A 24,380-nucleotide genomic window follows, 5' to 3' on the forward strand; every position below is an offset into this window, starting at 1 on the left:
GGAGTATATGATATACTATGACCAACATAATTTCAAAAATTTAAGCTGTGGACAGGAGGAGCATGAGTTCTAGGTCATGTGATACTATTTTCCAGCAAGACATGAAAGCCCAGATCCTAATCTGAGTTACACCTTTGTGTGTGGTGGAAAGAAAATGGAGGCGGCAACATATGCAGGTCCCATTTGACCCAAGAATCCTACAACAGTGGAGAAGTTTCTCTCTTGAATTTACTTCCACTTGTCTTAAGAAATGAAAATAAGGGCAGCGGTGGGACAGGAGAGAGGAGAACAGAGGGCATGAAACCAATGGAATTATACGAAAAACAAAAGAAGGAAAAACATAACAAAACAACATGAGTTTCCCTTTGTACAGAAGGATTATAATGTTTAGTCTTTTTTGTTTTTATAGGTTTTTTTCATATTTCCTAATCTTCTACAATGAACACTTAAACAGAAAAATTTTGAGAGAGAAAGAGAGGCCAAAGGGATTAATCAAATTGAGACAGTCCAAGGGAAACAACAAAGCTATTGCCACGTAAAAGCTATTGCCTCAGGCACTGCCTCCATTCATCTTATTATTTCTTCAAGGGCAACAAACAATCACTTATTATGTATTTATTAAACATCCACCACATTCCTGACCCTGGATAGAGAAATGAAAGATGTGGCTGGTGGTGTCAACAAATTTGCAGTCAAGTACCAAAAGAAATAATGACTATATATTAACACATATGTATATGCATATAACATCATAAGCTCTGAATCATTATAAGCTCTATTAATTTTTACAAACTGAACATACCTAAGGATACTCAGCAATGAGATCAAGAAACAGAACCCCAGAAACCCTCCTTATGTCTGTTTCTAATTATTACTCTTCTAAGGTACTTCAAAGGATTCTGAACACCTAGATTGTCTTTTAAAATACTTTGCATACATGAAACCACACTATATGTACTCTTTGGTACCTGACTTCTTTCACTCATCCTTATGTTGTGAAATTCATCCCTGCTGTATACAGCAGTAGTGTGTTCCTTTGCAATGACAGATTTCCATTGTGGAAAACCATCACCATTTACTTATCCATTCTACTGATGACCGGCATTTAAGTAGATTCTAGCTATGGCTGCTTTGACCATTTCAGGGTATGTTTTTCCATGAACATACGGATGCACTGCTGTTAGGTACCTACCTGGGAGTAGAACTACTGCATTGCAGTTATACATATATTCAGCTTCTGGAGATACTGCAAACATATGACAACTTCTCAGAGAATTAAGGGTCCAGTTCTAGTTTTTTCTGCATCATAATAATGGCATCAAATACCAGGTCTGTGACAAATCCAATCTACTACCCAAGATTGAGAGCCCCCAAAATCAATCTGTTTTCATTTACCTTAAAAATACTATATTTGCAGATATTGCCTAGGCCTATTTTTTCTCCCTAAAGAACTGACTATGAATTAAAAAGTGCAAAGGAAATTATATTGTAGCTAAAAGCAAATCATATCACAAAAGAACAAGTTGCCTAAAAAAACACAACTTGTAATTACTATTCACTTCAAAATAAATCAAATTATCCATATAAACTCAACCACTTACTGGTAAATTAATGAAAAATATGACAGTATTGAACATTTAATTGCTTCTAATACAAAACCTCCAAACTCAAGCTTAGTTTATCAGACAGGCAAGGGGAAATTAGTTAGCAACAGATGCATCAGTAAAAACCTGTTAGAACACAGCTCCAGAGTTAATCTTCCCCAAGTTTATTACAACCATCTGCCCATTTCTTTTTTAAGTTTTCACTTTAGACAATCTTACTTAGTACCTCCAAACAAAATGCTTTTTGCTTTTTTTCCCCTTGATAAGTATCTTTTCTAATATCTTCAGTTTATAAGTTTCTAAAAGCTCTGTTATCTCAAACTACAAGTTTAATTTCCTTTCCAGAATGTTTTTTTTTTTTTTCAGATTATTAAGCCTCTGGAAAATGGCAGATGAAAAGACCATTGAGCAATGGTAGGGCTTAAATAAATTAAGGCTTCTAGGCTATGTTGCTACTTCCTGTTTCCACAAGGTAGTCTTTTTTTCAGGTTATTAAACATCACTTGTGACCTTTAGAAAGAACTCCCTGAAGTCATTCATCAATAATAAAATTTGGTTTGACTATCACAATAGAGAATAATATAAAATGATGTCAACTTTCAATAACAAGATGTAATAATGCCTGTTATCTATTTTCAAAATTACTAAATTGATTCAAGGTAGTCCAAATTACAATTAAACATATTTTACTTGGCACCAAAAATTAAGAAAATACAAATAAGCATAATTAGGAAAGACAAATGAGAAGTTAAAATAAAGCATTTATGAAAGATTTATTATATACCATACACTGTTCTAAGGCCTGGAGAGTTCAGGATGCACACCACAAACATACAGAAATCACCCTGCCTTCATGGAGCTAACGATGCAAGAAGGGAGAAAAACAGAATAAGTAATTCACAGATAAATTCTAATAAGTCGCATGCAAAGTGCTCCCTGAGGCCATGACATCAACTAAATGTGGGTGAGTAGCAGGTATGTCAGGGAGTGACTAGGTTATGTACAATAGGTGATACTGTTAATGAGAGTAAAATGTGCTGGATCTACTAACCATAACTAACACCATTGCAGCTAGTAAATGATACTCTTCATATCTTTCCATTAGTCATTTGAATGCAAGTAATTTTGTTGAGCACTCATTTTTATATCAAATAATTGGAAGCAACACAAAGAAATGTAGAGATGATTATGGTGTGGTCACAAGGAATAGATGATCTAGTCTACAGGGGAAGCAGTCCCACAAGAACCAGCAAGACCACAACATGAAATGTACCACCTTTATAGAGTCAGGAGGCAAGGGGAGGTTCCAATGCTGCATTCTTCGAGCATTCCTCCAGGCCTAGAAAGAGGACAGAGAACTCCTGGGAAAGGGACTAGACATAAAAGGTTAAAAAGAGGTGCAAAGGTCATGGTGTATTTGGTAAGTAGCCTGTAATGGGCAGAATGGCAGAGGAGGAGACAGAGAAGTCTTGGCCTCTTGGCCATCCATGTAGACTGCTGAAGAAGAATTACTTGAGACAATCTTGCTGTCCTATACAAACTCTAGGTAAATGACAATACATCATTTTGTGTAGGTAGCAGAATGCTCAACTAAATTACTGTAGCCAAATAAATTAATTAGTTTTGCTATACCATAATTATGTTCTGAAGAAACCTTACATTATTAGAAAGCATATTAATAAATAGCTATTTCCACTTGAGAAAAGGAGGGTTGTGTTTACAGAGAGTTAAACTAGATAATTTTTCCTGCAGGAACTTCAACAATAAAGAGTAGAATTACTGTGAAAGTCAGTATGGAGGGTCTTCAAAAGATAAGGAATAGGGTCTGGGGATGTGGCTCAAGCGGTAGTGTGCTCGCCTGGCATGCGTGCGGCCCGGGTTCGATCCTCAGCACCACATACAAAGATGTTGTGTCCGCCGAAAACTAAAAAATAAATATAAATATTAAAAAATAAATATTAAAAAATTCTCTCTCTCAAAAAAAAAAAAAGATAAGGAATGGAACTACAACAAAACCCATCTATACTACTCCTTGATATTTATCCTAAAGAATTTAAGTCAGCAAATTATAGTGATGCATGCATACCTAATGGACAGAACTTCAGAACATTGTGTTAAGCAAAATAAGCCAAACTCAAAGAAATCAAGGGTCTTATGTTTTCCCTCACATATGAAATCTAAAGAGGCAAAAAGAAAAGAAAGGTAGAGGGGTGATCTCATAAAAATCAAAGGGAGATCAAAGAGATGGACATGAGAAGGGAAAGGGGAAATACTAAGGGATAATATTGGCCCAATTATATTGTTATAGCATGTGCATGTATGAATATGTAATAACAAATCCCCCCATTATACATGGATAGCACAGAAAACCTGAGCCAAGTTCACACCCACGCATAGCAAAAAAGCCTGTGCTGCCAGCTGACCTCCTGCCAGGCACAGGGTGGGAGGTGAGCCCTGTGCCCCACGGGCAACTGCTTCCTTCCTGCAGGCCCAGGGCTCCCTCAGGTGCTGAAACCACAACCAGAATATTCAAACCCTGCTCCCAGCCCAGTCAGTTACATAACAGCCAGTTCTCAGGATAATAGCCAGTTCTCAGAATGAAAATTTACACTGTAAGGAAAATATTAATTAATTATGTTTGTTTAAGGTCTCTTACAGCAGATAAAATCATGAAAACAACAGTGTTCTGGAAAGTGAGGTCTGCTCGATAGGTATAACAACAGCAAGACACATCCTGTTACTTGTTTTAAATGGCATCTCACCATCTTAACTCAGGCTGTCTCAGCCCAGCCAGCATGCCTATTAATACCAGAAATAACTACCACAGCAAGCACTCTCTTCTCCTTAAGGAGGAAGATAGAAAAGGAAAATGCTCCCTAGTCAGACCCATATCTTTCTTATTTGTCCTGCGGGCTGCTAAACATACCCACTCAGCCAAGACTGCAATGAGGAATTTAATAAATGGTTCTTTAAAACATCACCAGGGGACTTCAGCTGTATGGTGGGCTTTCGATAACAGTGAGTGACTCTATTGACTGGCCTTGACCTCAGTCTGCTCTTCCTGAATGTTCTCATGCAGGGTCTCATGCACAGTAGTTCTGTCACTGTGCAAAAGGTCCATTTTTGCAATTGTTCACCCAGCATCAAAAGCACGTTGCCATGATTACGCACACACTTAGTTTTTATGTGCAAGAAAGGGCAGTGGGCAGATGACACTTGTTAATCAGTGATGTTCCACAAATTATATCAACAGCAGCCCCACAAAAGCAGGTGCAAACTGCTAATTTGTTTTAAAGGAGTACATCTTCTCCTTCGGGTATGGTAAAGGGAGGGATTCGATAAAATAATAAAAGAACATCGTTTAGCTAAGCAATCCTGTAGTTCTGAAAGGAAAGCTAAGTAAGGTCTCTAATGATTACAATGGTCAATATGTTCAAATAAGCCACAGAAATCAATCCACAACTTTAAAGTATTAACCTCAACATTAAGTATTGGAAAAGGCAATCTCAATTTTAAGATATTCAAATGAAACTGATAAGAACAAACTTCAATCTACATTGTAGAAAATTGGAGATTTTGCCATAAAGTTGCTCCAGGTACATTTTTTCCCCCTTAAAAATGCAACCTTAATCTAAAATTAAGTTTGGGCACCTAGGGCTGGCAGGAAGCCTGCTTTCTGGTCTGCTGCTCTGACTGTACAAAGGCAGCCCTGCCTCTGTGGGTGGGGCCTGAGTTATGCAGAACTACCTGGGTTCTTCTAGAAATCCTCCAGTTATAGCTGACAGGGATGAGAATGTACATTCACATTTTGCTTCATTCTGTATCTAGTAGCTCTGGGATCGTTTCCCTTTTCACTATGACATTCCAGTACTTGTCCCCCGCAAATATGACTTTTGCTTCTTTGCGTACACAGCTTGGCTGCATTTCCAACCAAGTATGGCCATATAACTAAGTCCTCTCCTCTGGAATGAGATCAGAGGTGATGGGTGCCCCTTCCAAGAGTGGCCCATAAAAAATATTGTGTTCACTACTTCACACTCTTTCCCGTTTGAATGGACGGATGTGAATAATGATAATGCCTGGGGAGCCACATGATGGAAAGAACCTGGGCCCCTGTGTGGCTGCTTGGAGGAAAACCACCTTGCTGACCTGCCTAAGAGTTTTATATGAGCAATAAATAAATTTCTATTAGGGTAAGCAAAAGAGTGTAGTATTACATCCTATTCTTAGAAAAGTTATTCAAAAGTTTAATAAAATATTAAAATATGTCACCTAAAAAAGTTTGCAACTGACAATTCAAAATCCTGTTATCAATTTCCCTATATACACTCTAAAAGATGAAACTATGGAGACAATAAAAAGATCAGTGGTTGCCAGGATTTGAGAAAAAAGAAGAAATAGGCAGAGGAGAGGGGATTTTCAGGAAAGTAGAACTACTCTGTGTGATACTATAGAATGAACCCTCATGTAAACTACGGATTTTAGGTGATAACAACATATCAGTACAACAAATGCACCACTCTGGGAGCAGATTTTGGTAATAGTGCAGGCTATGCATGTATTCAGACAAGACCTCTATATTTTCCTCTTGATTTTGCTGTGAATTTAAAACTGCTCCAAAAAAAAACCTGATATTTTTTAAATTCACTGAAAAACAAAACAAGACTATTTATATAGAACTCTGCAAGAGCCATTAGGCCACTAGCAGGAAAGTTCATTTTTGTTTCCTTCTCGTAAACCAGGGCTACCCAGCAGAACTTTCCATGAGGGAAATGTTTTCTATCTGTTCCATCCATCCAATGTGGTGCCACTAGATCATGTGATCATGGAGCACTTGAAATATGGCAAGTACAACTATGGAAATGAATTTTAAACTTCATTTATTTTTAATTCATTTTAATTTAAGGAACTTTATATAACTTCTGGCTACCATATTGAATAGTGCTGTTCTAGACTGCCCCATAATCTCATGGTTATCCAGCTCAGAATGGGGACTGGATGACCTAGATTCTATTTCTGATATCTGGCATATAAGATATCATCTACATTTTTAATCTCTAAAACTTAAGAAAGAGGCAATACTTGATACTTCAACGGCTTCTGTCCTAACCACCAAGTCTCAAATCCACCACGAGATAAATGCTCCTATATGCAAATGGCTAAAAATCTTCCTGCATAAACTATTATTACCTGTTATCTCAGATAATATAAATAATTACATTACACTTATACTTTCTTTCAATATCACTGTTTAGGTTTGTGTGCATTTCAGTGTACTTTTCTTTAAATATTGTCCAAATAATTTTACTGTTTAATTATAACTTTGAAAGAAAGGGCAGATGTGTGTGTGGGAAGATATTCCTTGGACAGAAAGCCTGTACACGCAAGAATCATTTTAATTCACAAGTGATGTGCCATGAAGCAGCAATACAAATACTTACAAAACAAATTTTGTGTTGATAATATATTTGGTACAGAATGTTTTTAATAGTATTTTATCAAATGACTTAATTGTAAAACAAAAATAAAAGATTCATAGTTTATTTTAATGCAGCCTGAAAAATCAAGTACCTTGTTTTATCTTAAAACTTTAGAAAGTCCCACATTTGAAATACATAGTCTTAACATTAAGGTAACTTTAAAAATTATGCCAGGAAAGGTGGCGCATGCCTGTAATCCCAGTGGCTCAGGAGGCAGAGACAGAAGGATTGCGAGTTCAAAGCCAGTCTCAGCAACATAGCGAGGCACTAAGCAACTCAATGAGATCCTGTCTCTAAATAAAACACAAAATAGGCTGGGATGTGGCTCAGTGGTTGAGTGCCCTGAGTTCAAGTCCCGGTACAAAAAAAAAGATAACTTAAAAAATTAAATTACAGGTTATTCCTATGAAATTAAAATTTGTTAACATTTAAAATGCAAAAGCTTTCAATACAACTTTAAAAGGTTAACAAAGTTAATAAAGTAGCAGGACGTGGTGGCGCACACCTGTAATCCCAGTGGCTCAGGAGACTGAGGCAGGAAGATCTTGAGTTCAAAGCAAGCCTCAGCAATGGTGAGGTGCTAAGCAACTCAGTGAGATCCTGTCTCTAAATAAAATATGAAAGGCTGGAGATGTGGCTTATAGTGGGTCAAGTGCCCCTGAATTCAATCCCTGGTACCCCCGACCCAAAAATGTTAATAAAGTGGTACCCAGTATGGTTTAAAAAAAAAAGGCAAAAATTTAACAAATAAAAAAATTACTTTCTATAATCAGAATTACTTATTTCCTAAAAGAAATGAGCTACACTGATATATCATTGTATTACATCTACATTTTCCTATAGTTCTCCCGAAGTTGCATAGCCAGTTACTACAAACCATGTGCACGTGTTGAACATCATAGCAATTCTGAATTCCTCAGCATGGGATTCCACTGAAAGTTGGGTGGGACTGAGCTGTTATGCTAACAACTGCTGAAGCAGCTACAGAGGCAAAAGCTAAGAGAAGCAATCTCCCTATCATGACCCACAGGCTCCAGGTGAGCAAAACCAACTTTTGAGTATAGGCATGCTTGGAAATCTGAATGCTACATACAAAACAGTTTCTACAGGGAAAAACAAAAACAAAAACAAAAACCTGCATTTTAAACAACTGACTTATAAAAGGTATTTTTTAAAACATAACTCATCTATAACCTTAGGGTTACCCAAATACATATTTAAATCAATTCTATACTGGGAAGAAATTTTAGAGAGACTATATAGGGTCAATTTATATGCAAAATGTTTATAATTTTAACGAAATATATTTACCAAGTTTCTGATCTATTTTTTTAATTTCATTTTTTAATTTGCTCTAATTAGTTGTGCATGATAGTAGAATGCATTTTGACATGTTGGACACAAATGAAACACAACTTCTCCTTCCTCTGGCTGAACAAGGTGCAGAGTCACACAGGTAGTGTAATCACATATGCTCATCTATTTTAAAATATTTAATCCAGGTTCCTTTTAATGCCATTTATCCAGTGACTGGTAACATTTCTCCCCCTGTGAACTCTTGTTTTCATCTTGCTCAATTCCCTAAGCCACCTCCTTTTCCAGGAAGGAAATGTCTCATTTCACTTAAGCCATGGTCATATCAAAATTTTAGTCTACTCTAAATTATGTTTGACAGTTATCATAAAAAATGGCACTTCCAATCCTTTTCACTAAAAGGTAAAAGTAGATGCTAGTACCAGTAGGCTTTAGATCCCCCTCACATAAGCAGAATCCTGCAGATTCTATGTTGTCACTCCTTCACATGACAAATAATACTTTAGATCAAGGCAAAAAAGCAGACACATAAGCAAATAATTCACCCAGAGATCTGTATTATTTTGTTTAAAACACAGCCTTTCAATTACATTAAAAGAGAAATATTCATTTATTCATCCAATATTTAGCACAAATTTCTTAAGCAGCTACTTCGTGTTAGGCATTATTCCATGTGCTGGCAATACAGCAGTGAACAAGACCAAGTTAGCAAGGTCCTAAGCAACTTAGCGAGACCCTGTCTCAAAATTTTAAAAGTATAAAGGACTGGGGATGTGGCTAGGTAGTAAAGTGTCCCTGAGTTCAATCCCAGGTACCAAAAGATAAAAAATGGAGAGAAGGACAAAGTGCTTGATATCATGGCGCTTAGGTTCCTGGTGCTAAAAACAGACAAAATACAAAAAAGAGAATTTTATCACTGAAGGTAGTGATAAATGTTTTGATGAAAGATAAAGCAGAAAAAGTAAATAGGAGACAAATGAATGGGAAGGCCAGGTTGGATGGGTGGGCCAGGAAGAGTTCTTGGAAAAAGTTATATTTGAGCAGAAATCTGAAAGACACAAGATAACACTCCATGCTCTGGGGGAAGAACATCCTAGGATAAGGGTCCAGAGCACAAAATCCTAGAGGTGGGAATAAGCTTGTGTGTGAAAACCAAAGGAAGCCCAATGTGGCTGGGGACAAGCAGGAGGAGCAGTCCTCGTCCGGGAGGGATAGCCAGATTACCTGGGGTTCTGAGGGCTGATGGAAGCACTGGGTTGTGTCCTAAGTACCCTGGAAGCAGGAGAGAAAAGTGGAGGATCTGTCAGTTTTAAAGATCATGCTGGCTGCTGCTGGGAAGCAGACAGGAGGGTAAGAATAGTACTGGAGACCAGTTAGGAGGCTTCTATGGGAGTGTGTGCTAGCTGGTGTGGCCTGGGCTTGGATGGAATAGAGGAGGTGGAGTCATTACCTTACTCAGAACACATCTGGAGTTAGGGCCAATAGGACTTGCTTAGATTGGGTACAGGGAGTGGAGGAAAGAGGGGCCTAAAGAACTGAATGAAGCCAGGCCTGGTGGCCCACACCTGTAATCCCAGCAACTGCAGGTCAGGTGGTGTGAGGTGGGGCTGGCAATGAGGGTTGAGGCAGGAGGATTGAGGCCAGCCTCAGCAACTTAGCAATACCCTGGTCTCAAAATAAAAAATAAAAAGTGTTGGTAAAGCACCCCTGAGTTCATTCTCCAGTACTAAAAAACAAAAACAAACAAAACTGGATGAAGAGAAGATAATGAGGAGAGAGGTAGAGTTGTTTGAGGGCATCAAGAGCTCTGTGTGAACCTGCCAAGTCTGAGGTGCTTATTAGATCCCATCTGGGGATGCTGAGTAGTCACTGGTAGCCCATGTCTAGGGCTCTCAGGAGAGGACTTGCACCACAGAGGTGGAAAGAGAATGCCAAGGGACAGAGGACAGAGGGTAGAGGGAACCAACCAAAAAATTGAACAAGTGCAGCCAGTATGGTGGGAGGAGAAGCAGGAGAAAGGGGTGCACAAGAGCCAAAGAAGGAAGGGAGTCACCAACTGCATCAAATGCCACTATTTCATCTAACATGGTAAAGACTGAGAACTGTCCACTGGATTCTGGAAGACAAAATCCACCACAGCAACGCTGTAACAGTGGTGGAGAGTGTGGTGGGGAGAAGGTTAGGGGTGGCGAAGACTAAAGCCTGACTGGAGTGGGCTGGAGAGAAACTGGGAAGGGAAGAGGTGGAAGAGTGGGTATAGACAAATCAGGCACAACTTTCACAGCCTTTTGCTATAAAAAGGACCGAAAACGGGGCAGTTATCTGAAGAGAAATATGTGGTCAGGAAGGATTTTTTTTTTTTTAAGATGGAAACTCTTACGTCATCTTTGTATGTTGCTAAGAATGAGCAGGTCAAGAGGGAAAAAATCAATAGCGTAGGAGTGAGGAGATTATTGCAGGTGTTATGTTCGTGACCAGGGGACAGGATGTAGGATTAAGTAGATCAACTGCCTTCAATAGGAGCAGACAGTGCATCCTCCTTAAGAGTTGGGGGCACCTGGGGACACATGCAGGTGGTAGGGAGATGAGAAAGATTTTTTTTCAGTTTTCTCAGCAAAAGTAAGAAGCAAGGTTTGTGTGGTGGGAGGAGAAGAAGGAGAAAGGGGTGCACAAGAGGCAAAGAAGGAAGGGAGTCACCTTATGGGGTGATCCCTAGAAAAGGCAGAAACGGCTTCTGTAGACAGAAACAATAACAAGCCTCAGGCTGGATGCATGAGGATGCCAGAGCCCACCTGGCAGCCCAGCTCTCAGCAAGGGACCTGCCAAGCCCATTTCTAAGGAGAGAAATACCTACTTTGCAGCCAAGAGGGGGCAAAAGAAGGCAAACCTCTCGGGGAATCAGGACCAGGCAGAGAAAAATACTCAAAAACCTTTTAACAATGCCTTAAAAATAAAATCTTTGATCCATTTGCTCTCAATTTTCCCAATGAATTCTTTCTACTCAATGAAAAAAAATACTAATGTTTCAATAGGAAAAATAGGCTAAGGTCACAAAGAATTCACATGTTTAAAAAAATGTGAATGGCCAATACATTTAAAAAAAAAAAAAAAGCTGTATTTTATCCATAGAGACACAAAATGGGTGGTGGCTGCCAATGACTGGGCACAGGGGAGGGGCAGGGTATTAAGTGTTTAATGGGCACAGAGTTTCAGTTTGGGAAGAAGAAAAAGTTCTGAAGGTGGATAGTGGTGATGGTTATACAATATGGTTGTTTGTTTGTTTGTTTGTTTTGTGTGTATGCTTGGAAATTTGAATCCAGGGCGTCATGCAATGCCAGGCAAGCACTTTTCCACTGAGCCACATCCCCAGCCCAATAATGGGTGTTCTTATTGCCACTGAACTATACACTTAAAAATGGGTAATATGGTACATTTTGTTAAATGTAGTTTAACACAATTTTCTTTAAAATTGCATTTTATTGGCCAAAAAAAATGCAAATTAAAACAATAGGGTGACACTTTGCATGTAAGCTATGTCTTTGATGAGGACACATAGTAGGCAAGGAGATCTGCCGAATGAGTGAATGTCCCCTAGGGTTGAAAGAGGTGGGAGATGAGCCCCCTCCCAACCTGCTGGGAGCAGGTTAAGCAGATGTCATTTTCCCAGAGAGCCATGGGACTCAAATATTTTGAGTGCGTTATCTGTCAGCAATCTATTCTAAAGAAACAGTAGCCAGGCTCAGAATATCTAAATGCATATGCCTTGATCCACTGCATGCTGGAAGGCCAGAGAGTACCACCAGTGGACAACAACCGGGAGAAACGTCAGAATGATACAAAGAACAGTGGGCAAGAGACCAGGGAACCCTGCCCAGCTCCAAGAAGACTGTGAGTTTCCTGGCAGAAATCTGAAATCACCCTAAAATCAGAAACTAGAGGAGCTGGAAAGAGAAAGAGTGGGGAAGGAGGTCAGCAGTCCATCTGTATATTATTTAAAGGGATCAGAAGGGCTGAGTCAGGTGTCCCTAACACACTTTGTAACACATATCTTTTCAGACTTGCCAGCTCTAATGTGTGTATTAGCAGGACAAAATGCAAGATATATGGGAGGTTGTGTTCACAGTGGCAGTATCTGAAAGCAAAAATATTAATAATAGGCAGCAAAAATGGTTAATAAATTGTAGCACATTTATGTGTTGGAATATTACTTGTCACTAAAAATTATTGTATTTCAGAATCTAAATGACTTAAGAAAAGGCTTACAGTACAATGGTAAAAATTTAGACAACTGGCAAAATTTGAATCAGGTCTATGGGTTAGATAATAATTCTGTATCAATGTTGATCTTTCTGATTTTGATAATCATGCTGTAGTTAAAAAAGAAAGTAACACTGCATGGTGGCACACATCTGTAATCCCAGATTCAGGAGGCTGAAGCAGGAGGATCATAAGTTTGAGGCCAGCCTCAGCGATGTAGTGAGGCCCTAAGCAACTTAGTGAAATCCTGGGGCTGGAGGGTGTGGCTCAGTGGTAAAGAATCCCTGGGTTCAATCTCCAGCACCAAAAAAGAAAAAAAAAAACCCTGTTTTTAGGAATATACACAATACACAACTTCAAAGTACCCAAAGGAAAGGAAGTGGGGAGATCATGAATACACTTACTCTCAAATTATTTCAAGAAAAAAAAATATATCAAGAGAATGATGAAGCAAAATGTTAACAATGGGAGAATCTGGTAGAGGTTATAATTTTTAACAAAAGCAATAACCCAACTTCGGGGGGAAAAAAAAAGAGCTAAGAAATGGATAGGAAACTCACAGGAAAATAAACATGTCTAACAAAATTACATGGAGTAATCATCAACTTCACTAATGAGAGAAATGCAAATTAGAACAATAATGAGTTCTTGTTTTTTTACCCATGTCAGCAAAGATGTGGGAAAACAGGCATTCTCAGACATTTTTGGTACTGCCTTTCAGACTTATCAGCAGTTCTCTAATGAATTTGGAAATGTGCATGCCCTTTGATGCATCAAGTCCACTTTTAGAAATCTGTTCCATAGACTGAAAAAGTCAGGTATAAAATCTCATGGAGAACATAATCCTTACTAGGTTAATTAAAAAGCTACAAGTAAATCACAAAAATGGTAACAATGATTATCTCCAGCCTTTAAAAAGGAGACTTTCTTCTCTTCATTCCTTAAAGAAGAAGAAGAAGAGGAGGAGGAGGAGGAGGAGGAGGAGGAGGAGGAGGAGGAGGAGGAGGAGGAGGAGGAGAAGAAGAAGCCTTAAAACAACTAGAATACAAATAAAAGCAAATTTACTTAACCTCTAAGTACCCACCACCCACCATTATTATTATTTTGAGGGGTTGGGGGATTGGGGATTGAACTCAGGAGCCTTTAACCACTGAACCACATCCCCAGCCCATTTTTATATTTTATTTAGAGACTGGGTTTCCCTGAGTTGCTTAGGACCTCACTAAGTTGCTGGGGCTGGCTTTGAAATTGTGATCCTCCTGCCTCAGCTTCCTGAGCTGCTGGGATTATAGGCGTCAGCTACTGTGCCCACAAGGCTCACCCAGCATCAATAACAAATATTGATGGTTACAGGGAAATAAATCATTAGATACATTTGAAGACCATCCTATCTTTTCAACTTTTTCTTCTCAAGTTCCTTTTTGTGCATGCATGCACGCATGTGTGCGCGCGTATGTGTGTGTGTATATATATATATATATATATATATATATAGGGTTTTTTTTGTGTGTGTGTATGGTGCTGGAGGTTGAACCCAGAGCCTTGTGCATGTGAGACAAGCACTCTACCAATTGAGCTATATCTTGAAGTTCCTTCTTTAAGCTTTTCAGTATGTCCCAATGACAGTCTTTACTCTTATAACAACTAAAGCCTTTTTAAAAGCAACATTGACCATGCATGTATAATACATCGATATATACTCTACTGCCATGTATATCTAAAAAGAACAAATTTTTAAAAAAGAAAACCAACACTGGATATAAATAAGCAATTGGTCTGCACACTGCTTATTATGCCCAGGGACTTTGGAGATTCCCTCCAACTACTTTGCACTGTTGTTGGGTATGTCCATTTGCAATGAGATAAGATTGGCTGGTTTCAGGGTTCTGAGGTGGTATCAAATGTCATGTGGGAACCAGTAACTTTCACATTCGAGTGCCCAGGTAACTGCAGTAGAATTCTTCCATGGAATACTGGTGAACTAGCAGCTGCAAAATGACCAAGCCAAATGGAAGGACTGTGCTGATCACCTTTCTGGTTCAACTACTTGGGTCACTGTTGAGGAAATTAAGATCCAGGGTAACCATGTGTCTTGCCGAAGACCTAACCCCAGGTCTGATATGGAAACGGGCACCACCAGCTGCCTGGGACTGGGTTCTCTTGCTTTTCCCTTTTTGAAAAGTGAAGATGAAAAGCTACCCAGGCCACATTTGAGAAGGTGTTCCCAGAATAGTTCCACTGAAAAAAGGCTCCCTCCTCAGATTTCCCACAGGGTGAACCTGGCCAGTGCCCCCTGTAGTGAACTAAAGCATGGAAGAGAAGGGGTTGTCCTTAGACCTGAAGCATTGTTCTTATTCAGGATGAGATTTAAAACTTTTGAAGTCTTCTTGTTGACTCATCCCTGCCTCTCAGGAGTTAGTTCTTGGACCCCCTAGAATGATAAGAATTGGTTTTATTGCTGAGACACACAGCCATACAGCTCTTGAGGGGGAAAAAATAGCTACAGTAAATGTCAGTTCACCTGAGCCAACACAATAAACCAATTACCTAAGTGAAATTCTGCCTGTCCAATAGTCCATGGGGTGGCCAACCTCCAAGATGGCCCTCACCTCCTGGTAGTCACACCCTGTGCATTCCACATTGTACCTGGGCTGGTCTGTGTGACTTACAGAATATGGCAGAAGTGAAGCCTGCTCTCTGTCTCCTCTCTCTGTCTCTCTCAAGACTTACTGTCAGGAACACTGACAGCCATGTATTGAGGATGCTCAGCAGTCCTGGGGAGAAGCCTCTGGAGAAAAACCAAAGACTCCAGGTACGGGTCACCTGATGCTCTTATAGAAGCAGACCCTCTAGCACTGGTCCAGGTTTGACCACAATCCCATAAGACAGCTGATTCAGAAGCATCCGGCTAAGCCACCTGGATTTCTGATCCAGAAACTGTGAGATGGTCAGTGTTTGTCACTTTAAGCCTCTTGTTTGAGGGGTAATTTGTAATATCTCCCAACAGATAATCAAACTCCCTATCCTTCCACATCTAGTATGCTATAAACGAAGTCTCTACCAAACTGTATTTTACAGGTTAAAAAAGTATTGGTCACTCAAACTCTAGATAGGGCAGAGGGGTGGGCGGAGAAGGAAGCTAATTAAACTCAAATGCTAAAAGATAGTTCAAAGGACTACAAAATCACCACTGGACTATCCAATACCCAAGCAAATTATAAATGTCAAAGAAGGGTTGGGAAACTCTTTCTTTTATGGGGCTTTAGGGGAACTACCTTCCCAGCAGGTTCTCCCTGAGGTAGCTAAGGATTTCAGGATCTAGGACAACACATCAGGGGTTTAGGTACATCCTGGCTGAATTTGTCTTCTCTTTTCTCTTTCTTCAAAACACTATAAATCAAAGGCCCAAGCTAAACCTATATGTCAAACCTGGTGATGAAAAGGAGACAAGACCAAAGAGAACATAAATAAAATCTTTCCCTGTGAGATAGTATGGTCAGTCTCAAGTAATATTTTTTTCTTTATTTTATAAACTTTCCCTTGTCTTTTGCAATGATTCATTTTTAAACTTTCCCAGGTGAAAATATCACTGTGGGAGAGTTTTTGCTAATCTCAATATTTTGGGGGCTGGTTTGTTGATTGTTTCATCACTAGGCAGTAAACTACAAAATGGCAGAGACTAATTGCATTTAACTCACACTTCATCCCCCCTAATAAGTGCCAGCACTGTGCTAGCTTATTAATATCTGCTGAATAAATGCACTGAATTTGCTTTCCATCTCTGAAAGTCTACCAAAGAATATCTGTTGAGTGCTTATGACTATAGCGTAGTATAAATGCTGCCAGGGCCATAAAACTTGATATAGAATATTACTGCAAGTATTTAGAAAGATTCTCAAGTCCTCATTGTTTGTCCACTTGGATCCAGTAGGTTTTCAGGCATGAACATAAAAATATGGCTTTCTTGGCAAGTTATGTAATATTTAAATATTCTATACCATTCCTTTGGTACCTGAAATCAAAAGGCATTCATTGAGTACCTCCTATATTTGATGGAGGCAAAGCAATTATGAAGATGAGCATTATAGTTAATAAGCAAAGTTGGGATTGGAAATAATAGATACAGATAAGGGTATAGATGATTCTTTATAGTCTTTCAGATGTTCTATATCTGTTCAGATTCTTCTATACTTAGCATGGATTGGTTTTAAAGTCAGAAGAAAATAAACGGTCCTCCAACAGGGATGGAAGGGGGGAAAACAGTATTCGGGCAAATCAATAAAAATTAGTACATGGAGAGATAATACCTGGTAGTTAACCATATGATCAAAAGCATGAGCTTTGAAGTCTGCAGATATGGGTTCAAATCTTAGCTCTGCTGCATATTAGCTGGGTCTCTGAATGGATAACTTTGCCTTTCTTAGGCTCAGTTTCCTGATCTGTGAAATAGTGATAAAGGGTCCTCTTTAGATAGAGAATGAGGATTTGTAAAGATGAAACAATGAAGGATCTTGGCATACTGATAAAGGTGCCTACTATATCTATATCATTATGGGTGACGGGAGTAATATTTGTTGCAGCTCTTGGGGTTACTCTATCGGGCCTGAAACTACTTCCTAACACATAGCTATACAGCCTTCCCCTGCTCTGTTCTTCTATCACCTGTTTTACTCTTTCTTCTCTACTTTTTTTTTTTTTTTATTCCACTGGCCTTGTCTCCACCAATTGAAACCAGTAATACCCATAGTGTGCTTAGGTCTGCAGAAGGAAGGATATGGGATTTAGTCAAGTGAGGCAAGGGCCGGGCTCCTGCCATCTTGTCAACCCAGTATGTGCTGTCAAGCTCTTACTCACTCTTGGCAACTCTGGATTATCTGACCTATAAAATGGGAACTGGTCCAGGCATAGTGTGCATGCCTGTACTCCCAGTGACTCTGGAGACTAATGCAGGAGGATTGCAAGTTTTAGGCCAGCCTCAGAAATTTATCAAAACCCTGTCTCAAAATAAAAAGTAAAAAGGACTAGGGATGTGGCTCAGTGTAAAGTGCCCCTGGGGTCAATCCCCCAGTACCCTCCCCCCCAAAAATGGTGACTGGATCCTGAATTTACTTACAAGAGAAAAATATCAAGATGCTGGGTGTGGTGGTACATGCCTATAACTCCAGCAACTTGGGAGGCTGAAGCAGGATGACTGTAAGTTTGAGACAGCCTCAGCAATTTAGCAAGATCCTGTCTCAAAATAAAAAATAAGGGCTGTGAATGTAGCTCAGTGGTAAAGCACCTCTGGGTTCAATCCCCACTACCAAATATATACATATATCAAAAGAAAAATCTAAGTAAACAGCCTCCAGCAATGACAGAATAACTGGACTAGACTTTTTATTCTGCAGTAAACAATTAGAAAACTGGGTGAAATGTATAAAACAATTATTTTCAGATACTGAACTCTGGTGGTATAAAACTTTGATCCCTGAGCAAAGGGAAACAAGTAAAGTAAGCCTACAATTGCCCTATCATTCTGCCTGGAAGCACTATCTAGACCACAGTGTAGGAAGAGGGAATCTAAGCAGAGCATAGCAGTCTTACTGACTCTCAGCAGTCTCCAATCTCCCCACTGAGACAGAGATCAGAGATTCAGATGCTTGGATGTGTGCAGCAGAGTCCTGGGGAGAGACAGCCACACAGAGAAAGGGCTTCAGGAATCAGCAAAGGGATTCTTCTGAGTCTTCATCATTAAACTGTTCATGTTTAGGTTGAAACTCCATAAAAGCAGGCAAAGCCAGGGGAACTGAGAACTGAACAGCTCCCACAGCTCTCACAGGGTTGAGAAACACACATGTCCTGACAGCCAGAGTGGAGAGATTGGTGGAAAACCTGGATTATTCACGAAAGACCCAGAAATGCCACACGTCAATATGGCATCTAGTCAGAGAGTAAATGCTATTCTAAAATCTCCCCCGTGATCTTAAAAGCAAGCCTTGAAAGGATCATAATGATGAGCGAGTAACTTAACTGCCTTCCAAAACAAACTTTAATATTTTTTGAAGAAAGAGAACAAAATCCAGACACTCAACAATGTAATATCATTAAGTCCAGCATTTAATAAAAATATTAGATAGGAGAAGCAGGAATATACAATCTATACCCAGAAGAAAAATCAGGCAGTAGAAACAGATGTTGAAATTACAGAGATGATGAAATTAGCAGGCAAAGATTTGAAAGTAGCTGTTATAAATATCCTCAAAAACTTAAAGAAAAGCATGAACATAATGTACAAAGGAATAGGAATATCCATGATAAGTTTTTAAACTGGCCTTTTATACTGTTATACATTTTAGTCATAAATTAACTCTTGAGTAGGATGTGATGTCACAAAAAAAACTATGAAATGGAGTCCAACCAGGAGATCAAGTTCCAGTTCTGCCAATGTCTTGCTATGGTCCTCAGATCCTTACCTGAATTTTTTAAGAGCTAGTTTCCTCAGTTTCCCTATCTGTAAATTATAGATGTTGACCTTAATAATTTTCCTATTTTTAGATTCATACTGTTTATTCTTAGACAAGAATTCACTTATTCAGCATTTCGCCTGATTTTCACTTTTCATTTTTCAATCAGGTTGTGTTTGACAAATCCTGGGTTTGCAATACTGGAACTTTTTATATCCAGAGAGAAATCTTCAGTGATTTTTGAATCCTTCTTCCCTGGGAACCCTTATTTATTTGTTTTTTTAAGAGAGAGAGAGAGACAGAGAGAGAGAGAGAATTTTTTTAATATTTAATTTTTTTTTAGTTTTCGTCGGACACAATATCTTTGTTTGTAAGTGGTGCTGAGGATTGAACCTGGACCGCATGCATGCCAGGCGAGCACGCTACCGCTTGAGCCACATCCCCAGCCCAAGGAACCCTTATTTAAAACCAGAAAATTACCAGATGCTACAGAACATAACTGTACTTGGGAGGCTGAGGCATGAGGATCATGAGTACTAGACTAGTCTGGAAATTTAGCAAGACCCCCTCCTGAAACAAAATAAAAAGAGCTGAGGATATAGCTCAGAAGCAAAACATTCCTGGGTTCAATCCCCAATATGTATATATGTATGTATCTATGTATGTGTGTATAAATACAGAAAATCATCACTCAAAGAGAAGGTGTCTTTTGGGTGTTACATTTACAATAAAATCACTAAAAAAAAAAAAATTTTTTTTTTTTTGGTACTGGGCATTGAACTCAGGGGCACTCAACCACTGAGCCACATACCCAGCCCTATTTTGTATTTTATTTAGAGATAGGGTCTCACTGAGTTGCTTAGTGCCTTGCCATTGCTAAGGCTAACTTTGAACTTGTGATCCTCCTGCCTCAGCCTCCTGAGCTACTGGGATTCCAGGTGTGTGCAACTGCACCTGGCCACTAAAGAATTTTTTAAAGTAAATGTAGTGACCAGGCACAGTGTCACATGCCTGTAATCCCAGTGGCTTGGGAGGCTGAGGCAGGAGTATTTCAAGTTTGAAGCCAGGCTCAGTGACTTAGTGAAGTCCTAAGCAACTTAGCAAGATCCTGTCTCTAAATAATAATTTTTAAAAAGAAAGTAAAATAAAAAGGGCTGGGAATGTGGCTCAGTGGTTAAGTGCCCCTGGGTTCAATCCCTAGTACTTCATGTGCAGAAGAGAGAGAAAGAGAGGGGAACAGGGAGAGGGAGATGAGGGGATAGAGAGAGAGAAAGAGAGAGAGAGAGAGACACTCTCTCTCTTAGTTCAATCAAATCAATCATCAAGCTTATCTGGTTAGTAGGGAAAGCAGCCCAATTCTCTGCTGGGGCTATTCCTTTTCAGGGATGAATGGATTCCAGAGCCACAAGGTCTAGCAAGGAGCAAGAATGATGACAAAGAACATTGAGAAAATTCTTACTATCTCCTTCCAAGGCTCTAGTAGTATGTGTCACTAGAAAAAGCAATTTGGAAATATAGAACTTATCTTAAAGGATGCTAGCAATTTCAGCCTCAAAAGTTAAACATTTACCTAATGTTTAATGGGCTAAGCTATATAGAGTCTCAAAAAAATAATAATATAGGAGAAGAAATAGTCTAGGACTCTTAAATATATATTCCCTAACATTCATCATTTTCAACTTTGGAACTATTTAAAGGATCTAGCTCAATACTTTAGGGTTGTGCTAAAAAATATTTACAATCTGGAACATTTAACTGAAACTATTCAGTTATTCCTAAATAGGCCACCAATGAGTGGTCGGTACGTTTTTTTCAAGATCCTTGGATTCTATGGAATTTCACACATGAGACTTACTTTACCCAGTGTTAATAAATATTAAATGCCTTTAAAGATGGTTTCAGAATTATACCCAGGCAGTCAGAGTGAAGAAATAATCTATTTAAAAAAATGTATTTGGAAAAAAAGCAGGCTCATTTCTTAGCCAAAAAAAAAAAAAAAAAAAAATCTAATTTAAAACAACCAATTAACTCAGTTTGTGTGTGTGTGTGTGTGTGTGTGTGTGTGTGTGTTTTCTTTGCTTTGTAATGTGCAGAAATAGTGCTATAAACATAGGACCACTTCTTGTTCTCTTATTTAATATTTACATATTCTCTTCCTCCACAGAAGAGAGGCACTTTATCACAGAACTAGTGTCATAAGCAAAGGAAAACATATGAATGTACTCCCTTAATCCCAGAGTTCTTCCAGGCTCTACAAATTTTGTGTCATCACAGAGGACCTTCCTGGACACCTTGTATTAATCACATCCCCATCTTTAATACTGCTTTCCTTTTCTTCATAGCACCAGCTCATATAGCTCTTTGTAGTCCATCCCGGCTTCAGTACCCCACTCCAATCCTGGGTAGAATAGAAAAGCCACTTTGACATCAGCATATTTGCTCTGTTCACTGTGTGTCCCCAGAGCCAAGCATAGGGCCTGGAACAGAAGAGACGCTGAATGAACAACATCAACTGCACTGGAAAGAATCCAGTCATGAGGGGTTCAAATAAACACCCCAATAAGATAAGGAGAAAACAGAAGAGAACTCAGTGTGTTGGTGAGATACAGACCCAGTGAAAAGTAACACACACAGCAAGCCACTGCTCATTAACCTCATGATTTACTTTATAAAGCAGAGAGACACTTTTATGAGCTCTTTAAAGACTTACATAATCTAAAAAAAATATGATCCACAAAACTTTTAAACTTGTTTTCTTATAGAGGCCACCCATTCACTTGTTCAGTGATTGTAGTTATTTTTAGAACTGAAAGAAAGGACTCTTCTAAGTTTTTACGCATCATGATCTTTAAGCAATATAGTTATTAATATTTCTTACCATCTTACAGTAAGCCCCCAGTACAGAGAACAGTGCTATATATGCTACATACACCATAGTTTCTTTCCTAAGCACTGGTCTACAGATGATGAAATTCTTCCCAGCCATGGTCAAGTGAAAGAACCAGGAACTACAGAAAGCTGATCTTTAACTAGGCTTTACTTTCATTTTCAATATTAAAATATAATTTCTTTTATAAGATCATGTTGATTTGTGGGGACCATGGTGTACACTATTTTTAACATCTTTCCTTGGCAAAGTAAAAAGTTGGGCTAATCTATATGGACTCTCAAAAAAAAATAAAGGAGAAGAAAAAGTCTAGGACTCTTAAATATAAATTACCTGACTTTATCCTCATAGTAACCCTATAAATTTATAAGGTTTTTTCCATATTTTATTGGTGCATTATAATTATACATAATGTTGAGATTTGTTTTTACATATTCATATATGCACACAATGTGACAAAATAATTTGGGCGATATCATTCTCCAATATTTCTCCTTTCCTTCTCTTCCTCCCTCCCCTTGTCCCTTTGTTTTACTATACTGATCTCCCTAAATTAAATATTATTAATTTCAGTTTTGCAGATGAGAAAAATTAAGGTTCAGAGGTAAAGTAACTTGCTGATAAGTGGAGAAGATGGAATTCAATGCAAGACTCCAACTCCAAAATATCACTGAACCACATCCCCATACCTTTTGATTTCTTATTTTGAGACAGAGTCTTACTAAGTTGCTTGCTAAGGCTGGTATTGAAATTATGATTCTCCTGTCTTGGCCTCCCCAGTTGCTGGGATTACAGGCATGTGCCACTACACCTGGCCAAATACATGTTCTTTTGTCTACAATTCTGTTGCCACAGAGAGACCATTTAGTGCTAATACCCTTAATGTCAAAGATGCATTATTTACAGAGGAAATTTTAAACACTTGAGACTTTTGTCCATTTTGTGAGATGTCACCTTTCTTTTTTTTTTTTTTTTAATATTTATTTTTTAGTTCTCGGCGGACACAACATCTTTGTTGGTATGTGGTGCTGAGGATCGAACCCGGGCCGCACGAACGCCAGGCGAGCGCGCTACCGCTTGAGCCACATCCCCAGCCCATGAGATGTCACCTTTCTGAGGGCACATGTTTTCTTTTTTTTTTTTTTTAAGAAAGAGTGAAAGAGAATTTTAATATTTATTTTTTAGTTTTTGGCGGACACAACATCTTTTTTTGTATGTGGTGCTGAGGATGGAACCCGGGCCGCACGCATGCCAGGCGAGCGCGCTACCGCTTAAGGAGGGCACATGTTTTCTAACCTGATCAGTAAAGACCTTGACTCAGATGCAACTGGCCATGGTTCTGCTGTCCTGTGACTTAATGGGACCACAAGAGAAACATGCTCCCTTTAAGAATTAAGGGGATCTAGGAGATAGCCATCCTGAAACTGTCATTTAGGAGGCCATATGACCTGAGACATTTCTGTAAGCTGGATTTCTGCACCCTAATTATAGAAGAATGAGCCCTTTCCTACCTGTCTTCAGCCTTGTTTTGGATCAAATAGTTAGCAGAGATCAGTGCTCAGTAAGTGTCCAAAGAATGAATGTTGAATGAACTAATGCTGTGTTACTGTTGCAGGAAAACTAAGAATCAAGTGTGATACATTATTATTAGGTCATCAGAGCGTCTTAGAGTTGGAGATCTAGTCAAAGAACAGGTTGATCTCAAAATCCAGGATATCTGTAGAGTTATCAAAGAATCAGATGACAAAACAATGTCTCAAAGAATCAATGGGACAGCACATCTGTATGTACCTACTGTTCATCCTCACCCCACCTTGGAAATTACATTTGCAATGGTATAGTGATGAGATATTTTAAGCCTTAAAGAGACTCTGCAGATAACTCAGGCAAATGCCCTCATTTCAGATAAAAATAATTAAATGGCTTGCCAAAGGTCCTGCTTCTAATTAGAAGCAATAATGAGCTTAGAATTCCTATCTCCTAATTGCCATCTAGCCTAATGCTAATATCACTCCACCACAGTATCAGTCCCCTTAGTTACTCTGAGTCTAAGGCGGTCCATTATTGAACAACACAATTTTTGTCAAAAGCACAGTACATAATAAACTAGATGCCAGAAAATTAAAATAGTAATTTTAAAATAGCCAGAGACCTCAGTATTTGGCATCATTGAGTACAACAGGGTTTCATAACCCCAGCACACCTGGGCTAGATAATTCTTAGTTATGTGTGGGTTGCAGTTCTGTGCATTGTAGGATATTTAGTGGTTTCCCTGGGTCTCTACCCTCCAGCTGCCATTAGCACACCCAAGGCCATAACAACCAAAAATGTTAAGTCCAAATGTTGTCAGATACCCCATAGGCAAAACTGCCTGCAGTTGAGAAGCATTGAT

General features: G+C 38.9%; 1 protein-coding gene across 5 annotated transcripts in view; it reads right to left on the minus strand.

Moving 5' to 3' along the window:
- Positions 1–24,380, minus strand: part of Shld1 (shieldin complex subunit 1) — a 91,659-nt gene that overhangs the window by 29,835 nt on the left and 37,444 nt on the right. Inside the window, exon 3 of one of the 5 annotated variants that reach the window (XM_077799760.1) lies at positions 21,295–21,499. The exons of 3 other annotated variants lie outside the window; for them this stretch is intronic. In XM_077799760.1, coding sequence (XP_077655886.1) covers positions 21,438–21,499 — 62 coding nt within the window. In that variant the 3' untranslated portion in view covers positions 21,295–21,437. One more of the 5 variants, XM_077799761.1, reaches the window with a different exon arrangement.

This window comes from Urocitellus parryii, chromosome 6 (assembly GCF_045843805.1).
Source record: "Urocitellus parryii isolate mUroPar1 chromosome 6, mUroPar1.hap1, whole genome shotgun sequence".
Lineage (NCBI taxonomy): Eukaryota > Metazoa > Chordata > Mammalia > Rodentia > Sciuridae > Urocitellus > Urocitellus parryii.